The following is a 14,445-nucleotide window of genomic DNA, read 5'->3' on the forward strand; positions in this document are numbered from 1 at the left end:
GCTGCCAAAGCTGCCTCGCTGACAAATGGATTTCAATGCTTGTTATCCAACTTTGATGCATACTTCAAAATTGTGGTGTCTCGACATCTGTGTGAGATAACAGATAGACTAAGTAAGACACTTCAACACGAAAATTGCTCAGTAAGAGAAGGAAGTGAGCTGATGAGATGCACAGTGCGAGATCTTACATCTCTGAGGGATGACAAGCTCTTTGGCACCCTTTACAATGAGGCACAAACACTCACTTGAAAGTGCAAAGCAGATGAACCAAAACAAGCAGGAGTAACCCTGACAATTTCATGTCTGACATACCTTGTGGATACTATCGTCAAAGTTACCGCTAAGTCACTGATGTTGCCATCAATAGATTACAGCAACAGGATTACCAGGATTGTTACAGCATATAACATGCAAGGCATCACCTCACTGGTAATTCATGCTATCAAGTTAATCGTAATTGCTGGCTGGAAAGAAGTTTCACAAGAGGACTTTGAAACTGTCACCAGCTTTTATGGTGATGACCTTGATTCCCACAGACTAAAGGCGCAATTGGTGATATTATAAAAAAGTCCATGATCGAAAAAATTATACATCTATGAGGGACATCATTGACCACCATCAATGTTCCCACAAGTAGTGAAGCTGCTGAAACTCAACTTAGTCTGTCCTTCATCAACTGCGACAGCCAACAAGTCTTTCGTTCAGCTGAGGAGACTCAAAGCGTACATTAGAAGCTGAACCATCTTGCACTCCTCTCAATATCATGAAAAGCTGGATGGCTTGGACCTGAAAGAGGTTCTCAATGTATTTATTGTGAAGAAGGAATTGCAGTGAAAGGTCTTACAGACACTTAAAGACCACATAGGCAGTAAATCTCCATTTCAAGATACGTTCCATTTTCTTTCTTTTTTTTAAGTTTAGATTGACAATATTCACCAGGTAATGGATCACATGCAAGGTTCACATGTGTAAGTGTTCATGTCTGCTGATAGACACTCAGGTGCAAATGTAGAAGGTGCAACATGACTTTACTACATAGTGTAGAGCCAGGATTGTTACATACTGAATTAGACGGGCACTCGGTAGAGTACATACCTCAGCCACACAATGTCTGATCCACGAGAACATATCAGGCCCAATACATTTTTGAAATGTGATGCTATATATGGTGTCCCAAAAAAATATACAACTTTTAAAATGCTTCGTTTGATCCTAAAAAGCAGTAATTTTGTCACTTATGCTCCATTTCTTGTTGCAGAGACCTTGAAGTTTATTTTGATACCAAGCAAGCGCCAGAAAAATGCCAAGACTGACCGTACAACAACGGACGAAAAGTGTTGAAATCTGGCACCAGACGAAAAGTGTCATACAGGTGCAACGTCTTTACTCGAGACATTTCGGTATCCACTTGCGCCATGCACCAAACTTTCGGACAATAACGTGCACCATCGCAAAGTTTACCAATGTGGGAACCATCTGTGACCTTCACAAGGGTCACAGTGGTCGGAAGAGGACAGGTCGTAGTGAAGAAAATGTGGAAATGGTGAGACAGGCGGTCGTTCAGAGTCCAAAAAAAATCGATTCAACGACTTTCTGCCAAGACAAACATTCACAAGAGCACCGTTCAGAGGATCCTTCACCAAGACATTCATGCCTTTCCATACAAAATTCAAACGGAAACGGTGCTTACTGATCAACAGAAATGCAAACGACTAGACTTTACAAATCGGTTCTCAGGAAAGTTGGAGGAAGACGCAGACTTCCTCAAAAAAACTTCACATGACAGACGAATGCCATGCTCACTTGTCCGGGGAGGTAAACAAGCAAAACTTTCAGTACTGGGGAACTGAAAATCCTGGTAATGCATCAACTGAATTGGTGCCTCAATCTGTTCTCAAAGTCACCATGTGGGTGGCGATTGATTGGTATGGGATAATTGGTCCATACTTCTTTGAAGATGACCAGGGACACCAAAATCTTCACCAAAATCTAATCAGTTCGTCCTTGTCACACACCCAACACATCCACAAAATTTCACCCAGATCTAACCACATCGTTTTGAGATATTCTGTACTCAGACAGATCGACAGAAAGGGAGGAAAACATAACCTCCTTCACTTTCGGTGGCAGAGGTAATGAAATGGACAATTTGATGTATCCATGGCAACGTTGAGAGAAGGGGGTGGATTTTGCAGGTATCGTGCTCTGCATGACGTCGTTTTCTTCTTTGTTTGTTTGTTGTGTTATAAACTTGAGAACGGATTTCAGTAAATTCAACACCGGTGGATTCACGGAACTCCCGTGAAGGTTTTGACACACACAAACACAATTTTTTTTTTACAATAAAGGTTGGTTTTTGTGCATGAGTACGTAGGCAGAGGTGTCGAAACTGCAAATTCCAACTCGTGACGATGGTTACCCATACATGGAGGGCAGGATCTCCCATGAATCCTTTGTTCTTTCCCCATTGATTAGCCATTGCAGGAAAGATTGGCATTCCCATCAGCGAAGTGATGGGTCTTGTATGCTAAGTTTTTATAAAGTGAAGGCAGGTGGTGTGTCGTAACTGGCCGTTTTTTATTTTTTTTTGTTCACCTGTTTAATACGTACTTGTTTTTTTTACCTGTTTAAAAAGTGCTTGCACATCCTTTTAGAGTTTGACTGTACTGGTATATTTCAATGGGTGAACCTGGAAAAACATTGATTTTTGTTTTTTTTTAAATATAAAGTCAAAGCTCATGGAAGAGAGGGAACAAATAACAGAGCAGGATGCAACAGAACAAAAAGGGACAGCAGAAAGAGATGGGGGAACACCAACAGCACGTGCGAGCGACAAAATAGATGGAGACGGATAAATGAGGGATGTGGATTACTTTGGAAGGAAGCAAATGACTTTGTGTTAATATATTATCCAGCAGGTCTTGCACCTAGCAATACCTCGATTGGGGGTGAGTGGTGCGGTGGGAGGACCAAAGCTCATGGAGCACGTCAGAATTTTTTGTTATTGTTGGAATTAAACAAAGTGTGAAACAGGGTAGAGTGTCTTTATCATTTGTGTCATGGAGGCAGATCTAGGATTTTCAAAAATGGAAGTTTGAGGCAGGGGTCGGGCAGGGACAGGGGGATGTGGATTTCTTGTCCACACAACTTGGCACCTGGCAAAAAAAAAAAAGTAGAGTAAGCACCATAGGGTACGTAGCAATAATTGGACAATTTGAATAATAAATAAACCCTTAAGCAAGACTATTTATATTGTTGAATTAAGAGGTATCAAAAGTCATTGAGTTACAATCATTGAAAAGTGGGTGGAGGGAGGCCAGACCCTCTGCGTGTACTTGTGTCTGATAGTTATTCTATTCAATCGATATTCCAAAGGGATTGATTTTGTATGCACACAGCACCAACATGTATTCGGATTATTTGATTTTGACCACACATGATGCAAAGATAATCTGGTGCGTTTCTTTCAGGTTGTTAACTTTAGCTTTGTAAGAACTTGGAACGTGCTGACGCTGATCAGCTCTTTCATGCAGGCTTTGAAAGTCTTGGTGAATGTATTTTTTAATTTTATTTCTAAATACTTTTTTTTTTTTTGGTCACATCAACTCCATACAGTATCTGACATATCTGAACCGATGATCTCGGCATCGTAGGTGGGGCTGGCAGACAGCCGAGAGGTGTGCACGCATACAGTGGCATCAATACATCTGGAGGTTGGGGGGAGGGGGGATTGGTGGCCCAACTGTGTGAGGGAGTGATGTGACCGATATGGAAGGGTGTGAGCGTCGCCCATCCCACGGTGTGGATTTTTTTCAGTATATTGATGGCTTCAGTTTAAGTGGCATTGTAGTTCTTTATAAAATGAATAATCTATTACTAAAAGGTGAAACGTCCACTGTGTGTCAGCTAATAATTAAATCGATTAACTTTGAACAAAAACTCATGTCTGTTCAATCATAAATGTGTATTTTAAAAGCCTGTTTTTTGTTACTGAATAATAATAATAATAATAATAATAATAATGATAACAATGGAACAGTAATTGCAGCTTAATGCAGTGGTTCCAACGTGACCGGTAACATTTATTATTCTACGACAGCAGGAAACCTTTAAAGGACACGGAAGGAGCGTACAAACAGCAACCATGACAACAACAACATTATAAGGTCCTTATAAAAGGTCCATTTTTCATGTGTTTTCCTTCATTTTACGTCCTCATTGAGATTCACAGATAGACGTGCAATATGTTTGTGAAGTACAACATGCCGCGTTTTGATTAAATCCATCAGCGAAGCGACGGATACGCACGGCCGCATGCTTACTAGTCATAAAATGAAGATACGACAGAAAATTATTCATCATGTACTACAGACTTTAGGATCAACATTTTCAAAAGAAACGGAACTCGATGAATGAATGCCAAATTGTCTGTGGTGGTTGGGAGGAGGAGGAGGGTCAAAATAGAGCACGTTTTACCAATGAGTAGCCAAATATATGTACCAGTACTCGTTAGTGAAACATGATTATAGCTAATAACACACAGATCGTTAGAAAAGTCCACCTTCACCGGCGAGTTTTACTCACCGTACATCCAAACCGACATGCTGCATACCGAGAGCAATTTTAAGAATAGGCCTCTCGATACATGCAATAGCATGTGATTGTGATTCATAGCAAGTGTTGATACAGACTACAGACTACATGAAATGAAACAATTACGACATGGCTTTGTGTGCGTTTTGTAATTCCCTCCGCCACCGAAGGTGGAAGATGGTTATGTTTTCATTCCTGTTTGTTTGTGTGCAGGATATCTCAAACACTTGTGGACGGACTTGGATGAAATTTAGTGGGCAAGTTGGGTGTGTGACAAGGACGAACTAATTAGATTTTGGTGAAGATCTGGATCCGGATCCGACTACTACAACCTTTAAAGTGATTCTTCACCATTGAGAGATGGGGCCAAAATCGACAGATCTCACGCTATTTCAAAATGTGGACGGGTTATGACAAAACGAGGTGGAACAGGTCAGGTGAGATTACATCTGTGACTTGCTGCAGGTATCATGAAAACCTGTACTAACCTGTCTCATGGTTGGGTTGTCGGTGACTAAACCGTCTCCCCCACCAGGTTTTCTGGTGAGGAGGGTGTATGATATGGACACCCAGCAGGATTAAAAACAAAACCTGTCAAAGGGCGGAGGAGCTCCTTGTGAGGCAACGGCCATCCATATCTAGTGCCCAACTGTGTCTGTGGACGCCCTCCTGCAGTTGGGTTACTTCTTATTAGGAGGTTGGTGGCAGGATTTGCACTCTGGCTCCCAGGGATCACGTCACGACGCGGGCTTTTCAGCTCTGTTTGGGAATGTCGATTACCTCGGCCCTAGTATCGAAGTCGAGCTACGAAAGGAGTTGGTCTCGCATCCTGGTAGCCGGAATATAAGCTTGCCAATCAGCCAAATAGACCCCTTCTGGTGGGTCACCATCCTACTCCGCTGAGGCAAGAGCCCGAGGTCGGAGCAAAATGGATGCGGCTGGATTTGCGTCTTGTTACGAGACGCCCACCAGCGCACAAATTTCTGTGCATCTGACAACAGGCTGGAGGGCGATCACGAGATCCTCAAGTAGGGCCACTTTGTGCTTCCTTAATGCTTCATTCTCCACCTTTTGCCCTTTTGGTAGGGATCTACCGAAGTAGGAAAATGACACTAATGAATCTGGCCATCTACAAAGGTAATCAAAGTCCCCACAAAACAAGCCAAGTGGCACCCTCCTACAAGTTTGCCCAAGGTGGGTGAAAACCCACTCCCTGCCATAGGAGGCAACTGCCTTAAGCTGCTTAGCGATGAGCGTACGACTGATGAGAATAGCGGTGCGGACGAGCCACCAGACCCGATGTTCAATGGCGAAATGGACTATGACGCATGTCGACGATAACCCCCCAACTGTGCGCAGCCGTGAGGGCCATGAGTATTGACGACCAGCACCCATCAATGAAATTGATGTCTGTGCAGCACCAATCTCGGTCCATGTGATCTATTCGCCTGTGCACCTGGTACCCCCATTAACCACATCCCCAAGCCCATCAATTTCCAAATTTCCAGTTTTTCCTTCCTGAGAGTTTGCTTCTCCTCTTTATCCACTATCCATCTTGTCCACCCTATGCATCCTCCCCTACAGTTAATTCCCTCCACCCCCCCCCCTTCAATTTCCATTATTTATCCAAGTCTCTCTCTATTTTGTCCTTCAACCCTGGTGTTGGTGTTTTTCCCCTCTCTAATGTTGCTTTTGTTCCATTGCATCCTGATCCATTCAGTGTTCTTGCTCTTCCATGAGTCTTGACCCTGTATACAAAAAAAAGGTTTGAAAGAAATTTCCTGCTTCCTTTATCTCATGTTTGATAAAGACACTAAAAAAACATTTTGTCTTTTCCAAGCAAACAAAACCCAGTGACAGACAAATGGATAGCAGATTTGAAGAATGGTAATCTTCAAAATACTCAACATCATTCCAGCACAGGTTGATGAATCAGAATAATAAGGAATACCAACAGAAGACTTCAAGCCGGTGAGAATCACACATTATCTCCCGTTGATATGGGAAATGTTATTGCCATTAAATTATTTAAATGATTATGAAATGGCTGCATAGATTATGAAATGACATAGTACGGACTGTACTATACCACTCGCTATATCCGTACTTCCTCGTATGTTATTGGATGTTGTTGTTATTGTCAGCAATGTCTCGTGTTGCGTATTCTGTGCTCTTCTGCCAAGGTGGGAATCCAGTGTGAAACGGAAGAAATCCTTTTTCCCCATGATGCTTCAGTTATTTCCACCTTGAAAACTTCATGTCTCTGCCTTGCCCCTGAGTAAGCTAAGGTGTTATAGCTCAACTCAATTCTTCAGCTTTTCTCGTGTTATAGTATCCACTTACAAATGTTCTAACGAGGGTGTTTCCACACTGAAGCTCTTTTATCCACAATGAGAAATAGAACACACTAAATTACCGCACGCATCGGATGCAGCATTCCTGCAGAACTCACCTGCATCCTGTTAATGGCCACCCAACTGTCATGAGGGAATTCCTGCAGCATTGGCACAAGGAACTGCAGGCAGCCATCCCAGTGACACAGAAGCAACATCATGCCAATAAGGTTGAAAATTCGCATCACAGCACTCGCAAGGTCGTAGGTCATGTGAAAAATCTGCAGCACACAAGACCATTGAGAACACGTAATCGTCTCGGTACAACAAACTCGGACGACATAAGAAAGCCTGTTTGGCATGGAGAGCGTTTCCATTTGAGCCCCTTTCTCATGATCTGGAAACCCAGGTTCCAATTGCCTATAAACGCTGTGCTTGTACATTGTCTAGTTACATACAGCCTTGCAATTCAAATTAAAGAACACTTCTTCTTCTCTTCCCTTTGTATCTTCTGCCCTGCCCTGACAACGATACTCCACTTCTCTCTGTCCCCAGCCAATACTGAAAAAGTACACTGACATCTACAAATGTCTTTGTGCTGCATGTGAGTTATGGACAAGTTCAGCCTTATGTTACTGTGTTAAGAAAAAATAAAAATAAAAAAACCTTGAATAAAGAGGCAATGAGAGAGAGGTTATGAAAGATTTTGGAATGTTATGGAGTTATCTCTATTCAACTGAAAGTAAACAATGCTTTGTTCACACGAGCTGCGTACCAAACACATCATTTCAATGTATATCAATTGGCGTTTACAGCACTCGTAAAAAATACGCTTCAGGAGGACTTTTTCACTTTACAGTTGTAATGCACAGAGTACACCACTACCCTGCTTCGCCTCCACTACTCCACCCCCAACTTCCAATGATGTAACTTGTAAGGATTTCCCCACGATTTGCAACACTGACTGTTGCGAAGTTGTTCATTTTGTGATACGTGACCAAAGGAACTGCAAAATATGTTCACAAGACTGTATTCAAAGCATAATCAAGCTCAATTGTTAAGTGCTTGGACAAAAGACCTCTATGGAAGGCCGGGTGTTGTCGGCTGTCCGTCTGCATTTAGGTTGTGAGATAGCGTACGAGCTGCTCTGCTTCCTGTGGAGTCAAACATGACACAAACAGCAGTTTTGAAGCAGTACTACCAGGGCAACTGCTTCTTGGAGTACATTGTACTTAAGAGTGGATGTTTGGCTGTCCATCTGCATTCAAGTTACGGACATTAAATATCCCAACAACTGCATCTCTAAAAGAGTAAGCCATTGTGCACCATCATGCTGCCCAAGTTCCCCACCTAAAAAGGAAATGTGATAACTAAATTAATTATCAGGACATGCTGATGTTTAAGTCAATGGTAAGAATGACATTAGTACTCATACATAGCAGTACAGTGATAGATTACATCATTATATTGCGAATAATTCAAGACAGTCATGACGAACCAACTTGTCTCCTTTGCAGTCGTTTCCTAATGTATAAAAGTTCCTTGCATAGTTTACATCGCACACATACCTGATTGTCTAAATTAAAAACAAACGTAAGAGTTTAGGTCCTAAAAGTTAAAATAGCACTTGCTGCAAGTTCCCATCTGTCATACGAGCAAATACAACCTGTTGCTTCGCTGACGGACGGGAATATTAAGTGAGAGGGGTGTGTGAGAGAGAGAGAGAGAGAGAGAGAGAGAGAGAGAGAGAGAGAGAGAGAGAGAGAGAGAGAGAGAGAGAGAGAGAGAGAGAGAGAGAGAGAGAGAGAGAGAGAGAGAGAGAGAGAATGGGGAAAGGGAAAGACAGGTGGGAGAGAGCAACTAACACCAAAGCTAACCTTGCCATGATATTTAACACCCCTCCTCCCCCCCCCCCCCCCCACGGAGGATCTTTGACTGCTCGAGAGTTAAACATGACAGTGTTGCTCATCATTGACAGACAGCACATGGTAGCTCATTATTTAATTTTCTTTAAATGACAGGGTTCTATGGTGTTTGATGTTCTAATCGATGAGAGCAAGGATTTAAAATGTATCGATTCACAGCCTCTCAATAACATCATCTTTGGGCACGGCACCGATCCGGAACAGTATCCACTTCATGTGTGCACAATGCACTCGGACATCATTATTTACTACTTTATAACTGACATTAGGATCAGCCTGGATAAGTACCTGAAAAGGAGAACGACAAAGACTTACCTTTAAATATAGTTGTTTAAATATGGAATTAAAATGAAAAATTAGCAAAATTCAATTCATACAAAGAACACATAAAATGTCAGTCAATGCCTTGCCAGATCAAACCAACATGGTGGAATTTGGAACACGAGGTTTGAGTCGAAGTTTGAAGTTTTTTTTCTACTGTAAAGTATATATTAATCTTTTATAAAGAAAGCAGATCACACAAAAATGGTGGAAAAAAAAATAACAAGCTGCATTCAAAATTGCTGAAAAAAGGACCCCTTGCAATATCATCTTTGATCCCACTGGTTAATTATTTTTATTGCGCTTCATGAAGTTGCACTTTATGCACATTCATTAATCTTTTCTTCACTCGATATCATCTTTCAACCGGTATAACAAGTTAAAGTTTATTGCTTTGCTAAAATAAATACACTTTGTTATAAAAATCGCAAATTTGTTTTAATTTTCAGATTTCACTCTAGATCTTGACACTTATTTAGTCCACGAGATGCGATTCTAAAATCTGATATAATACAGCGTTTCAATTATATACTTAAATTAGTTTGTGAGAGTAAATCGTGTTTCCAAGGGAAGGCATGGAAGAACAGGCTGAATCAATATTGGCGCTAAGACCCTTGCGAGGCAAAGTTGTGCTGACCGAGGATAAGCCTTACATGGGGGTAAGCCATTAATTTTCTTCAAGAAGGGTGCCCAAACACCCAATTTTCATGAATGCACTTTTTTGTTATGTGAGCATGCATGCAAAGTATGGGGCCCCTATGTGTCATGGTTTTGGAGTTATTATGAAGGAGACACACCGACACACACAAGCTATCGATACAGTAAATGGTGCCTTCACCTAGGGATATAAAGCTCGCTGTCCCATCTGCATTTCGGTAGGTGATGCACATTACAGATCTCGAAAAGAGCAGGTCTTTGACGGTTCCATGCCAAATTCTCCTGCTTGGGGCTTGTTGTATAATTGACACTAGCTGCAGCATGTGAGATACAGATATGACACAGGCATAATGGACCAAATATCCTCTTCTTATGCTGGATTCCTGATGGCAGAAACCCTCACACTAAACCACAAGAAAGTTGCAGTGCAGGCACAATAATGATCACCACAAGTTAATTTGTACTTGACTATGTCAGTCCTCAAAATTCTCACCTCCTCCCACTGGTGGATGTATCTAATGAGGCGTGAGAGACGTAGCAAACGAAGAAGGCTGAGAATTTTGGCAAAGCGCACAATCCGGAGAGCACGTGCAGTTTTGTACAACTCGGCATCAATACCCCGCTGTACGATGAGGTAAATGTAATCCACAGGGATGGAGGAGAGAAAGTCCACAAGAAACCAGGTGTGAAGGTACTTTGTCTGGAGGGAAGAAGTGAAAGCAAGGGCAAATCAAGTTACAGGATATCCAAATGATAAAATAAAATCTCCATTGAAATACCAGATGTTCTCTCCCAAGTGCTGATCGTTAGGTCAGCATGTGAAGATGTGGATGTTAAAAATATAAACCCGAACATAAAAGTAAGCACACAAGATACATTGACCCTTGTACAACAGTAGACGAGCAAAAAAATGAAGAATGAAGAACTCGTCTTGTTCGTTAAGTCCAGCGTAGATTTGCATTGAAGTCTAACCAAAAGCAACTGAAAAGTCTGAGTCTCTGCCCAGCATTAGTAAGAATGCACCTGACTGGTGTTAGATGCTCTTAGATGAGCCTCAATTCACGTGTACCAAAAGCACATCAAAATCCATTGACACGAGTTCAAGGTACAAACCATCACACGAGTTTAAGCAAAGGATACAACTAAACCCATAGACAAAATGGTATCAGCATATCGGTAGAAATCAAATGACCTTGATCCTACATGGATTGAGGATGATGTCAGTGCTGTCCTCAACCACAATGCCTGTGCGGAAGTTGAGCACCAAGTCAATGAGGAAGAAGGTGTCAGAGACAATGTTGAAGACTATCCATGGAGTGGGAGTGGTCATCTCCTCCTTTATAAAAGTGATTCCCACAGGGATGATTATCAGGTTCCCCACCATGAGCAGCAGCATTGTTAGATCCCAGTAGAACCTAAGATGAATAAAAATAAAAGGTAAAGGGATTGGTACCAGGATTTGCTGACATTTGAAACATTGGAAATGACGTTGTTCATTACAAGACTTAATGTTTATTCAGAATTATTTATCATATCAACTCGTTTCATAAAAAAAGTTGGATTATCTGGACTCTAGAATACAGTAAACTCTGAAATACTGTGGGGATTACGTTCTTGGAAAATGCCGCAATAGTTAAAACAGCGATAGTTAAAACCTAGGGCCAATGGGAAAACGGGGTTTAGGTCCTGAGCATTGAGAAAAAGATAGAGGAAGGTTGGCAGCAGCCAGAAAAAAAAAAAACACATCACAATTGAAATAAACATGTAAATGTATATAAAGCATGTTGACATTGGAAAAAACATGTAAATAAAAGAAATACAGAATAAAACGAAAAGGGCACTTCGTGGAGTGCATACCTCCACAATGCAATGCCTTATCCACAAAAACATATCAGGCCCAATACATTTTTGAAATATCATGCTATATATCGTTTTTGGCCACTCAATGGTGAAGAATCAATTTAAAAAATTTTAAATTACCGTGTCTGGATCTGGAATCAGATCTTCACCAAAATCGAATAAATTCGCCCTTGTCACACACGCAACCTGAACACTAAGTTTTATCTGAATCCATCCACAACTTCTTGAGCTATGATGCTATATTGTTGTGGGCCGGGGTTCGGCGGTGATAAACGACCACTAGGTGGAGCAGTAGAGATGTCTCCCACAGAACACCCGGAATTTAGGTCGTGACTCTCGGACAACTCCAAAGGTCACGGGTCCCTTAGCGGACCGTGGACGCCAATATTGAGACTGCGTGGCGTAGTGTTAATTGTCTCGATCTCCAATATACTTAAATAACCACGCAGTCCAGCTACCGGGGAAACCACACCTTCGACGGACTCTGTCGAACCAGGTCGCTCTAGCGACCTCGGTCCAGTGTAACCGAGCGGAATTACCAGAGTCCGTCGGACCCAATGACAACTTACCGGCCCAAACGGCCTCACTAATTCTCAATACGCACAGTGCTGGGTCAATGAAGGAAAAACACTGATGACGAACTGGAACATTTAACACAGGGGTTTATTTTACAAAAGGCAATAATCGGGGAGGGATACACAGAGCAGAGTTATCACGAATAAGAAATGTAATTCACAATGTACAAGGCACTTAACAATTCTACTTACAGACGGGGCCCGCGGACGGACGGACACGGACACACACACACACACACACACACACACACACACACACACACACACACACACACACACACACACACACACACACACACACACACACACACACACACACACACACACACACGAAAATGGATCCCGTGGGTCTTTATTTGGCAGAGCCGGGCCGGGGTACCTTCCCGCCTCATGCGGTCACACCGACTCCAAACCACCACAGTGGAACTCGAACCCACGACCCACGTCCCTGGCTGCTCGGCCACCACTACCATGAGAAGCCACCGCAAAGGGCCGCAGACGACGACCGAGACCAAGCCCAAGCCACTACGACTGCAGATGAAGTCAATCGCCACCAAGACTGCAGACCGCTCCAACAACGACCAACCCTCTGTCTCTCTTGAGGTAGAAGTGATTTCTTTTTCCTCCCACTCACCTCCTGATTGGACGGTCATCTCGAGGGGTGTGTCGAGGCATCTCGGAGGCCCGCCTCCCGAAGAGGCTCTGTAGTAGCTTTTGGCACGCTGGCCTCCCATGGCTGGGGCGCGCATGCGATGCTCACCCTTCGCTCATTGGCTGGAGGAAATGTCCCATGCCCTGCCTTGGCACGGATCCTCGATCTGAGGTGATGGAGGCTCTGCCCATGCCTTCAGCCAAAAACACGTGGGCAATGGCGACCGTGTTGAGTGAGGGACGGTGCCATTGTTGTTGTTGTTGTTGTTGTTGTTGTTGTTGTTGTTGTAAATGTAATAAACCTGACTATAAAATAACTCAGCACACACACAGAATCCCTCCTTCTGTCTAATGGGCATTTCAACGATAAACACATACTTATCGAAATAACTGAGCTTAGGGACTGCTGTCTGTATGCAAATGGCTTCCAGATTCATAACAATATATCATTTTTGGCCCTATCTCTCAATGGTGATGAATCACACACCAAAAAAATATTAGTAGCCGGATCCGGATCTGGATCTTCACCAAAATCAAATCAGTTTATCCTCATCACACACCTCTCTCCACCAAATTTCATCCAAAGCTATTTGAGATATCCTGTACACAGATAAACAAACAGACAAATAAGAAGAAGACATTGTGCAGAGCATGATTCTTGCAAAATCCATACAACTTTGACCTCAAAAATCATTGGTGATTGAATTCAATGACCAAATATGCAAATCCTCTTCAAATCCCAAGTCAATTGGATGAAAATCTACAATTTTAGAAAATTGGCCTTTGTTGACCTCAAAAATTGGTTGAATTCAGTAACCTGATATGCAAATCCTCTTCAAATTTCAAGTCAATCATATGAAAATTGAGGATTTTAGAAATCTCACCTAAATTGTTGACCTTTGGCCTTTCCATTTCATTCAGATTAAAATTGACAATCTTAATCAAAGCTCAGGTCAATTGGATGAAAATTAATTATTCTTCAGATTGAAATTGATTTTAGAAGCTTGACCTTTGACCTTGTGACCTCATATAGTTAGTTTCCCAATTCAGTAACCTGATATGCAAATCCTGTTCAACGTTCAAGTCAATCGGATGAAAAATGACTATTTTGGAAATTTGATCTCAAGATTGACCTCAAAATCAATAGACTTCTGAGTTGAGACGACCTCGACAACTTGGCAAAGTTTCATGATGATCAGTTTAGAATTGTAACCTGCAGGCGATTGACAAACAGAGAAATAAAGACAGAAAAACAAAATCGACTGACCAATATACTTGAACAAGCTCGAATGAGCTAAGATCCTCGTCCTCTTAATGATGACCTCATAAAAATGAATATGACGTCATTGTGATGCATCAGGTTTGCGATAAATTATCTGTGCTAATGCCCAGCTTGATTCCCGTAAACAAAATTCAAACAGCTTGCCTAGTTTCGGAGATAATGGTATCGGCAATTTTCATTAGCGCGATATTATGACGTCAACTTTTTTTCTAGGAAGAATTTCCAAAATCGGAGATGGTTACTGTCTG

General features: G+C 42.1%; 1 protein-coding gene across 4 annotated transcripts in view; it reads right to left on the reverse strand.

Moving 5' to 3' along the window:
* Positions 1 to 14,445, reverse strand: part of LOC147017111 (potassium/sodium hyperpolarization-activated cyclic nucleotide-gated channel 2-like) — a 94,943-nt gene that overhangs the window by 60,067 nt on the left and 20,431 nt on the right. For all 4 annotated transcript variants that reach the window (XM_085846494.1, XM_085846495.1, XM_085846492.1 and 1 more), the window contains exons 4-6: positions 11,022 to 11,244; positions 10,323 to 10,529; positions 7,046 to 7,207 (exon numbers count right to left, since the gene is read on the reverse strand). In XM_085846494.1, the coding sequence (XP_085702620.1) occupies positions 7,046 to 7,207; positions 10,323 to 10,529; positions 11,022 to 11,244 (592 nt within the window). The remainder of the gene's footprint in view (positions 1 to 7,045; positions 7,208 to 10,322; positions 10,530 to 11,021; positions 11,245 to 14,445) is intronic.

Source organism: Eptatretus burgeri, chromosome 11, assembly GCF_056783735.1.
Source record: "Eptatretus burgeri isolate ZD-2024b chromosome 11, Ebu_testis_v1, whole genome shotgun sequence".
NCBI classification, from domain to species: Eukaryota; Metazoa; Chordata; class Myxini; order Myxiniformes; family Myxinidae; genus Eptatretus; species Eptatretus burgeri.